Source organism: Botrytis deweyae (genome assembly GCF_014898535.1).
Source record: "Botrytis deweyae strain B1 chromosome Unknown BDEW_008, whole genome shotgun sequence".
Lineage (NCBI taxonomy): Eukaryota > Fungi > Ascomycota > Leotiomycetes > Helotiales > Sclerotiniaceae > Botrytis > Botrytis deweyae.
In genome coordinates this window covers 560257-570845 of record NW_024066215.1, presented here as the reverse complement: position 1 = coordinate 570845, position 10589 = coordinate 560257, and the positions used below count along the sequence as shown (strand labels likewise).

The 10589-nt window shown below is 40.8% G+C and overlaps 4 protein-coding genes across 4 annotated transcripts; 2 read left to right on the top strand and 2 right to left on the bottom strand.

Annotated features, from left to right (window-relative positions):
• Window positions 1–3014: 3014 nt before the first annotated feature.
• Window positions 3015–3395, bottom strand: EAE98_004365 (uncharacterized protein; the record flags this gene model as incomplete). The annotated part of the gene is made up of 1 exon (XM_038951985.1): window positions 3015–3395. The coding sequence occupies one exon, from the start codon at window positions 3393–3395 to the stop codon at window positions 3015–3017; it is 381 nt and encodes a 126-aa protein (XP_038811521.1).
• A 1150-nt stretch (window positions 3396–4545) lies between these two features.
• On the bottom strand, window positions 4546–5142 carry EAE98_004364 (uncharacterized protein; the record flags this gene model as incomplete). Its single annotated transcript, XM_038951984.1, has 1 exon — window positions 4546–5142. One exon carries the CDS (start codon window positions 5140–5142, stop codon window positions 4546–4548), a length of 597 nt encoding a protein of 198 aa, XP_038811520.1.
• Window positions 5143–6477: 1335 nt separating this feature from the next.
• Window positions 6478–6753, top strand: EAE98_004363 (uncharacterized protein; the record flags this gene model as incomplete). The annotated part of the gene is made up of 2 exons (XM_038951983.1): window positions 6478–6667; window positions 6722–6753. The coding sequence occupies 2 exons, from the start codon at window positions 6478–6480 to the stop codon at window positions 6751–6753; spliced, it is 222 nt and encodes a 73-aa protein (XP_038811519.1).
• A 595-nt stretch (window positions 6754–7348) lies between these two features.
• Window positions 7349–8729, top strand: EAE98_004362 (uncharacterized protein; the record flags this gene model as incomplete). The annotated part of the gene is made up of 3 exons (XM_038951982.1): window positions 7349–7482; window positions 7577–7757; window positions 7813–8729. 3 exons carry the CDS (start codon window positions 7349–7351, stop codon window positions 8200–8202), a joined length of 705 nt encoding a protein of 234 aa, XP_038811518.1. The 3' UTR covers window positions 8203–8729.
• Window positions 8730–10589: the final 1860 nt, after the last annotated feature.

Below are 10589 nucleotides of genomic sequence, written 5' to 3'. Positions count from 1 at the left end.
ATCTATCCAAACAGTACGTGCGCCGAGGAGACGAAACGTATGTCCTGCTCTTTTGATAGATGAAACCTTCACGAGTAATATGCCTCTGTCCATACTCCTTGCTCTCTCAGACTTCGAGAGAAGATTCAGGTTTATTTCTTGTCATCTTCGAAGCTCTTCGCTGTCATTTTTAGCTTTTCACTTCTTTCTGTTGATTCTTTACCTCTTTCATTGCGTGCTTTTCAGTTCAATACTGTGCCAAGTGGAGATCAAGATATAGTACCTTATTCACGTCCAGCTTCGCCCGCGTTAATGATGTATCATGTAGGAATGCTGGTTCAGTATGCTATCCTCATCTCGCGTTCCATTGGGTACTCCTCAATCAGCTGCAGAGAGAGGAGAGGGAACAGAAAGCCAATTTATAAGAGAGTTTGTTAGCATTGAGAAAGAAATAAAAAAAGGGAAAATGTGGGGGAAGATGGTGAATGCGTTGAACGACAGAAATCTGTATACAGTTGAGAAATAGTTGGTGAATCAATGACTCTATCTGAGTATCAATTCATAACTCCTGCGTTCGTCCTATTACTCGGCAAACAAATTCCGCCCTGTGACATTTAAAGGCGCGGCATCTTCGACGTGATACCTCAGTAGACTTGAATAGCCAAAAAAGACAACACCGGAAGAACGTGCAAGAAGTTCTAGCTTCGTTACCGTGCCCAAAAGACTCTATGTCCACTACGATTTGGGGTGTAAAGTAAGGTCGAAACAATCATGAAGGATGAGAGAGACGAACAGAAGTGTACTTTTGTTGAAAATCTTACCAACAATTATAATTTTTGTCATCATCACTTTTATCGTCATATCTTCAACGTCGAGTCTGGTCAAAAAACTCGGAGGATACATGGTAAATACAGTTGTAGCTTGTTAAAGATTTCACAATGCCTCATTATAATCTAGTCTCCGAATTGAGAAAACAATTATTGTCCGCAAATCATTACACATACAGCATTTGGAGTTGTTTCAAAAAAATTGGTCCAATAAATTCACTCTCGTTTGATGGAAATCTCTCCAAAACTACGGGATACACTTCCAAACTTTCTATTAATTGTTATATAAATGTTCCTACTCCTTGTATTTCAAACAGCAAACTGCACAATGATTGGGGAGAAATTATGAGGTCTGCAACTAATAGTTGTTGGCAAGGTTGCTTGTAGTTCTGAGCCAGTTGCGGGGTGTTTGGCTGTTCGTGAAGGAGGAATAAACACGAGCTGGACGGGATTTAGGACCCAATATAATGCTATCATTTCTCTACGCTTGTATAATAGTTACTTTTGTTGTCATGTATTTGTGACCAAGCTATCATTCTACTTCTATCTCATGTTCACTATAGTCTTTAGGCTACAATTTAAATTCCCCATCCCATTCTTGCAATTCTCTTGAGAATGGAGTAATGGCAAATAGTTTGTCTCAAACTTACAAGTCATGCCTTATAGTTTTCTGGCTTTGCTCTTTATGTTCGGTTTAATGAGCTAAAATGGTTGGAAGATCTGCTTATATATCGCGTGAAAGGGAATTTGGATTTGTGTTGGGCTGGTGGACGAGGGTATGAGATGAGGGGTGGGGTTTGTGTTTCGCTGAAGATGATGCTTGTTTGCTGAAGATTGATGGTGAATCATGTAGGTATTGGAGGGGGAGGGGTGCGCTGGGAAGAAGGCGGCAGAGGGTGAATGCACACACATTCAATGTACCGTCAGCCCTTTCTCCATATGCACCCATGGCCTGCACCCGCTTTCTATAAAAGTTGTTCATCCTGCCAGCCTGTTCTAAAGCATCAAGGGCTTTTACGTCCATCACAACAGAAACTTACGAAGTTGGGCAGATGGTTACCATGTAGTGATATCGGATTAATTTAGGTGAATTCAAGGATTTAAGCCTCGAGATTTAGATTTCGTCGTGTGAAATTCGAGGAAATGATTTATTCCGTTGTCCAATATAACTTTTCACTGTCATTTCAGTTCTATATCCTTAATATCTCTAGTACCAACTCATAAAGTGGTGACAGTAAGATCGTAGACTCCCCTTCTGACGGATTGTAGCCTCATAAGTCAAATTGAGATATCGGCGCAGGCTGTTCTTCTCGCCAGTTTTGGCAGCTTTCGGAGATCGAATGCCTATCTAGGTACAGAAATAGAAATTAGGAAGAGTGAAACCTTATATATTGAGATCGTAGAAAAGGGAGGAGAGAGACGCAGTCATACAGGGGACTAATAGACAAGTGAATAGAGTTCTGTAAGATCGACAATGCGAATTGAAGGCAAGTAAATGACTTCATGATTCACTAGTGCCACCTGAGCATTATTTCCATACTCCAGAAGTCGGTAAAGGAAATCGTTGCGAAGGTATATAAAGGACTTCCATTTTTACTAGGCTGCAATAAACAGGAATCCCCAAGGAACAATTCGAAGAATATGACGTGAGTCGGAATTTCACCAGAGGGCGGGTTATCTCTCTTTGCTCCGTAATCAGACAGGTCCAGGATATCTGAGTAGAACAAAACTAGAGATTTAAATTTTTATTGTCAATTCTTACAACATATTGTTGTCGTTTTCATTCCAGTGCGTCTTCTTTTTCCCACCCGGATATCGGTCAAATACCACGACCTCATTTCCCGTGTTCAATCATAAGCTTGTAAGACCAAAGAAGCAGAGGCTCCCTCCTTCTCATGTTGTTGACTCGATTGGCCATCTTTTCCGTTATTTCAATAATTTCAGGAAAGGAGAGTGCTTTTATATGGTGAGAGTCATGTAAAATCGTGCCATTGGAAAGTGTGATGTTGGATAAAAATGGGGCAAGTGATTGGGCGAACTCTATTTTGTTGAATTCAGTTTCGTGCGATATTTCCGCATATTATGTGTATAAATTAAAACAAAATAAAGAAATGCCCTCAGATTGATCAATGCTATTCCATGAACTTTTCCCCAGATTTATCCTTCCTCAGTAGCAGTACCACCCCACCCCAACCACCAGACTCAAAACTACCTCCTCGAACCCCACAAAACCTTCCTATCATAAAACGGAAGCGCCTCAAACTCGCAATTCAACACCATCCTACAAATCACCACCACCTCCTTCTTCGCATACTCCTCTCCCCTCCGTACCTCCCCCTCATTTTGATCCCACGTAATAGACACAATCTCCGCATCATCCTCAACACTCGCTTTCACAGCAAGTATAAAATGATCTTCTTCAGTCCAGCTGCGACTAATATGGACATACATGATTCCATTTTCATCAGCATCTTTAGGAGTAATTTCCCATCTATGATCCATATCTGGTGCCTCGAAACCGGCTTTGAGTTTGCTGAGGTCGGAGGAACTGATGTGGATGTTCCATGGTGATGTTGCGGGGTCTTTCATAATTTATGTGATTTGCTTAGCTTGTTATTAAATGTATATATTTAAATCCGAATCGTGTTTTAGAGGTTGGTAAATTGAAAAGCTTGGTTTTTACGGTGTAAAACGGTTTCTGTAATTCCCTATTTCGCTGATGGGATTAATGATTGTATGAAAAAAAAAAATGATGGCGCTCCCCTGTATTATATATATTAATGCGCTTGTAATTAGCGCTTACTTTTATTTTCAAGATTTATTCATGATTAATCAGCTTTCTCGGCTCTTTCTTGCTGAAAAATGGGCTCGCTTACACGTAGCGCGATATGATCATTTAAATCTCTACTGAAATCTTCAAAATTAATTAAATCAAAGATCAACTACAAATTATTGATATAAATTCAATAAAATCGTGAGAGAAATTGATTTCTTGTTGTTCAAATAATATTTAAAGGTTTTTTTCACATAGTATTAAGAGGAATTATTAAATTATAAAGATACTATAGAAATCCATGGATGATAAAATTCCGTCTGTTTTTTCTTTTACGAATAGCTCGCTAAAGCTACGCCCCTTAAGTCCTCCGCTTATATTCGTATCGTAATACTTACTTCCTCCTAACTCCTCATGACCCCGCATTTTCTCATAGACAATTCGCGTACTCTGTCGTCCTTTACTATGAGTATCACTACTGACTCTGTTACATGAATCATTTTGCATTGATTGAAATGGAAAGATTTAGCATGGTAAAAGCATTGATTGATCCAAAACTATGGAGTTCATGTAAAGGACTAGTTGAGCTCCATACAAAATAGATTTCCTCGCCCAAATAGTCGCTAATTGTTTCCAACTGCGTGATTTCCTACCCCGCAAGTATTTCTACCAACCCCGAATTATATACTAGCCCACCAATATCCCAATAAAGCAACGAAAAAGAACAACGTGAAAAAAGACTTCCGGTTCAAAGAAAATAACCCCCTTTACACCCCCCCCCAAACCGACTCCCATTCCTAGGAAAAATTATTTATAAGAAAAGAAAACCCGCAATCCCCCCCAAAAAACACACGAAAGAACCAATGACACCCATATATCCCAAAACCTAGACTTTTCCTTGAACCTCTTTATCTATCCAAAACAAAAACACCCAAGTCTCGCTTCCAACCTAGTAATTGTGCATTGTCAATTCCTTCCGAGGCGCTTTTTGTTCTCGGGGCTATCGTATTCAAAAGGATCTCGAAAGGACACGGTAGAGGAATGACTACGGCTAGAGTCACTAGAGCCACGTTGGGAGGCGCTTGCCGTGTCATTTGGGGGAGCGCCGCCAGAGGAAGCTCTAGAATGAGCCGAGGGAGGTCTGGATGAATTGTGTTGGGTGGAGATAGTATGATCCTGGCTTCTGGGCCTACCAGTATCGCTAGATTGCCTGGCCATGGAGGCACTCATGCCCGGCTGCTGGGAACGTGCTGATCGAGAAGGAGCCTGGTTTGATCGAAGAGGACTGCTCGGGACTGACCTGGAAGGGTTTTGAGGTGCCAAATTAGGATGATCATGAATGGTAGAGGGACCGGGTGTTGATGATTGACCTCTATCATTGTGAGGGGTGCCAGGAATACCAGGGGGCTGTGGCGAAGGATGGTTGTCATTTCGTATATAGCTACTATCTCCACCATCTCCAATCAATGTCGTTGAAGCTTTAACAGCCTTAGGCTTAGATATACCGTGCGCTTTGACGGTCTGGCGAGCTTTTTTGCGTTGCTTTTCAGTTAGTTCTGACATGATAAACAACCCAGTGATTTAGATTGCTAGAAAGAAGAGATGTTTTTCGAGATTTTAATGATGCCAACGAGGGAGATATGATGAGTTCAAGAATATATATGTATAGAAATGTCTTTTTTGCTTATACTTTACATCTTACATTCGAGGGGATCTCGAAGCTTAAGTAGACAAATTTCGAGCCTCACAAGGTGTATTCAAGAAGCCTGGTTGTATGAATAATCGAATAAATAGAACAAAATATACTATTAATAAATATAAACACAGTCATGGGGTGTCAATGAGTCCCAGCGATGAGTACTAATATTCTGACTCCAAGCAATATATTACTCACTATTACTTCAAATTCACTGCAACGTAAACGTTCGATTCTTCATTCCACTAAATGTCACATCGTTGATATCCCACTCTGGGTTGAATGAAAAGTAACGCACCGTTCCAATCCAATTTGTATAATGCATCGATATGATCGAAATCACAAACAAACCATCAACCATTCCAGCTCACCTTTGCCAATAGGTCCACATATTGTTCGAGGTCCAACTAAACGACAAACAAGATGAAGAGCCGGCGATAGCGTATTCAGCCCTATCGATGATAGAACGTCTGTATAGAGTTCATTATTTGCCCACGATTCGCCAAGACTTTGAGCGGTAATTCCAACAATAAAGTTGTATCCATGATGAGACTTCATCTTTGATTGGGACTATACCACGACTAGCCCTGGGAAGCAACGAGGAAAGGATAACCATATATCTTGAAGATTATTGAGAGGGTAAATGATAATGGAAATGCTAGACATGATTTCCCATGCGGTCTGGAGGCGGTTACTTCAAACCCACATCTAACCCTAACGCGGGGTTACTACCCCACCTCCAACATGACCACAAATTATTTCCAGAGATAAGCTAGGAACCTACTTATATTTTGCACAGGACCATGATGTTTCGAGGCTTTGAAGCTGTCAATCGGCCGCCTCCATTGGAATACTTCAAGTCACCATTCAACGGTTGAATGGAGATTTAGAAGCAACGACCCAGCGAAAACTCCCTGGTCAAGATCAAGCAGAGAAGTCTGTCGCATGAAGAGAAGCGTGTACCAACATGGCCTATCCTACAGACTATAATGGCAATTGGGTTTCATGAAAAGGGGAAATCTGTCGGCAACTGTCTGCCAATCAAATGTATGTAAGTTGAATCACTCGAATGCAGAAGTTGATGTGATAGAAACGCAATCGTTGCAAAAACCCACCATTACTTGTGCGAGAATCCAACAAAATCGATCTAGTCATTTACAGCATTCGATAATAAAGCATGGAATAATATTTGCGACGAGAAAATGCTTGGAGGTTCACCGAAACATTCATCAAGTGGAAAGTGCGATGGCAGAAATGAACTTCATTATCATCTTTTGCTTATTGTGGTGGAAACCTTTTTTTTGTGGTTGCAGAAAATTATTAGCCTGATATTGGGACAGTTGCGGTACTATATAAATTTAAATGTAACAAATTACTTCGCCTTCGGGCATTGTAAGTATTTACCGATTCTTCCGCAATCAACATCTAAACTAACAATTTCAATAGTGGTCAATTTGAAACGATACAGAGAAGATTAGCATGGCCCCTGCACTAAGGATGACACGCTCAATCAAAGAGAAGCTACCAATTTTTTTGCATTTTTTCGACTGGATTTTGTATCGCAAAGGGAGGAAAGATATATTCATCTTTTTTGGCCATTTCATTTTCTTGAGGGTCTCGAGATCTTTCTGGGTCTGATTAGGTAAGCGAATGAATTATGGATTTCTGAGCTCCGCAATTTTTGGAGTCAAAGCCTGGACCTTTTTGTCTATAATGTCTCGAGGATGTGTTTATCAAATCCATAATTGTTATAAATATTCAGATTCATTTCCAATCTTGCTCCTTCTATGTTACACCTTGAATGACTTGATGGCAAAATATAATACTCATACTACCTAGTATATAACCAAGTTAATGAATCGAACATTGAACCTTGATATTCATCAACAGAAGTGATATAAGATCCGTCGCCTTAGAGACCCATAATATCAAACGCGTTTAAACGCGCCGACCCCGCGACTTGGCGCTTGATATTAATATCAAATATTCTACAATCCATGAATAGTTCACAATTATTATATACAAATACAAGAAGTCCCCCTTTTATTCCCCAATTTCATCTCTTCTGCAATAATGGATATCGATGAATTTCTCAACGATCCTTTCGAGGACGCATTGCGACCCAGAAATGCAAATACACCCGAGGCAGACTTACAAGCTTTAACAAGAGCTTGGATTAATGAGCGTGGAGCTCCAGAGATTCTACCGTTGGTTCTAACCCATTTTTCACCACATGCGACGACCTCGAGCGTCCTACGATATCCTTATTACAATCGGGACTGACATCTGCTGAGATAATAGATGGCCTCCCAACAATCTTGTCGAACGAGTTACAGAACGAATCAAGAAGCAAATCGAGAAGGTGGAGGAATTAACTGGAGATATGGATCCGAAGACCAATTTTGGTCTTATTTGTTTGCAAACTGAGTTGGAGAGGTGGAAGTATCTAATCAGAGGATTGGTCAGAGCCAGAATCGCAAAGGTATGCCCCAAAACATGCACAATTGGATGCGCATTTGCTTACTTGTATATTGTAGATTGATGCGCATACTTTACACTATCTGAGCAACGAAGACCTTCGATCACGATTATCGGAAACCGAAATTGCGTATGCCACGAGACATCAACAATTACTACATAACCATTACCTGTCGAGTTTTCTGGGAAGTTTTCCGAGCACACTACAGAATTTGAATGATCAAGCTGGAGGTATTTCTATGATCAGTGGACCGGATGAAGATACAGCGGTATTTGCCAGAGGTACGGGAAGTTATGAAGAATTTACTGGTGATGGTGGTAGCATATCTGTTTTGGGAAGAGGGAGAGACGGTGATGATGTCAAAGATGTTGGGAGAGGAGAAGTTGTGATTGCAAGATGGTCGGATATCAAAGAGCATGTTGAGAGGGGAGAAATGGAATTGGTCTGAATAAAAGGTGCACTAATGAGAAACGCCGTGTACTTCGGTCCTCGCCACCATTTATAACGATGAACGACAATGCCGCCAATAATGACGCTTCTGATTCGACCCACCTATTCGGAACCTCTCTTGCTTGGCGACTCATATACCTTTTTGTGTCACCGAGAGGCGGTTTCTACCAAGCAATACCATGGCTGGGGCTATCGTAGGAATTTAGTCCTGCCGCGAATTTCCACACCCTATGAAAAGGCAATAGGGTATTACCTGGGTATTCGTCATTTTTTACCAGTAAGGACAAAAGAATATCAGAAAGATTCGAGGAAGAAAGGCATTTAGCACCTTTCCTAAAATCACCTCACTCGGCAAATTTGCTGTTCCATCTCGAGGGGTATTTAGAGGACCTACTCGACCTAGAGCGAGGGTTTCTGAATTCGTTCCTTTCTACGATATGAGGTAGGCATATAAAAGCGGATTTTTGGGTATAGAGACTTCAATAAAAATTAGAAGTACTCGATAATGAGAGTTCTGGTTCACATACTTTGCCAGCGTTCAATCCGTGGGTGTTTGCACGTGAAAAGCAGTTTATTTTCCTCAATTATCCACATGTCGTAAATTGTTTTGATGTGTTGATTCAAGCACAAAGTGTATATATGCATTCAAGCTTTATGATCCAGGTCCAGAAGAAAAAGAAAAGAAAAGAAAAACACATGAAGCTTTTCTTGTCTAGATTATCTACGAATGTCTTTGACATTCAATACGTACCTCATGTCATACAATTGGGTATCAAAAGGTGATTTTTAGAAGAAAATCAAAATTTCCAATACGGAATACGGGAATGTTGGAGTCTCTCTTGAATAAAAAGCCTTCTCAATTTTCACATCCCGAATATGTATCTGCAGAAGGCGAAAAATCTACACATCAGTTCTCGAAGATAGTAACGATTTTAGAAGGACTTCTCAGCTCAGGCTTCTTCTACTTCGGGTTTACTAACCCAGGTCCTTGATCGCTCTAGTCAGAAGACCAGCACTTCAACAGAACCAATTCAATGAAACCAAAGGCGATGGTTGCGTTGAGAGTTCTCTTTCCGGCAGCAATATTGCCTTGGATACTTAGTTCCGTCTACCTTGACTTTATTTATGCACAACGAGGGTCTGTCCCGTTGTTTGTCTTTGCATGATCGCTCGGTAAAAATGGGGAGGCGAGGGAGAATGAAGTTGGGACTTTATGGTAGTATGGCTAAGGGACGGGCCGATTCGCCGTGAATAGTTAAATGGAAAGGAGATTCGCCGAGACAGTTATTTGCCTGGAGAGGCAGGGGAGCGAGGTCTTGAAGACTGTGAGTGTGTATCTATTTCAGCAAGACGGGGAAGATGTCATTTTTTGAAGACCTGCACTTCGTTAAATAGATCAATATCAAACTAAATTAATTATTTAATTGATTTCCTACCATAACTTCCACCATCGACATACCCAGGTTCTTTTCTCGACTCTCCAGAGCTCATGTATCCTAGAAGCCAAGTTGATGACTTCATAAACTCACATTGACACAATGAGGCTTCCCATTGTTCTGGGCTCTTTGAGGTGTAGGGCTCAGAGATAATTCATACCATAGAGACTTTCCATGGATGCTTCAATGTTAATCAAGCAATTGGTTAGAATTTGTGGAAACCATCGCCCTTGTTACTATTTGGTCGACGAAAGCCAGAAACAGGTCACATGATTCTGCACAATTTCCAGTAAAACATAATGTGTTACTGGCGTGATATCTGCATGCTTCATTCAGAAGATGAAGCTTCAGAGACATTGAACATGTCGTCAATCAATGCACAAATGGAAAGTGGGTGAAGGGATCTCCGTATTAAATGAATTGGCTATCACAATACCGTCGTGACCGTCTGGTTTCGAACCCATGACTCGACGTTACATCGAATAGTTGCGAGTTTTCTATGCTCCAATCCGTGGACATATCGAGGTTATCATCTATTCATATTCAATGAAAATGGAAAGACTCTTGATATCTCGGAGATCCTCCAAATGAATTGAGAGAGTAGCTCAATCGGCAACAACTACTCAACCTTATTAGTGATTCTGGCCAATGATCCAACACAATCATGACTTCGCCAAGCATTTCATCAATCGGTCGATGCTACCAACACGCGATGGCCCATAGCGTTTTGATACGCTCATACGATAGTAAAGATCCATAAATTGAGGGAATTATTATAGCTCTCTACATGAGCTTGAACCTTAAAAAGCCAATGGAATACGCGTTTCAATTGCCCAATCATGCCATGGAATCATCTCAGATTGTGGTATGATTGGGTGGGTCTGTCATCGTCATATTCTCAAGTCGGTGGTAACTGTCAATTGATCTTCATTTTTGGCTGCTTTGAGGT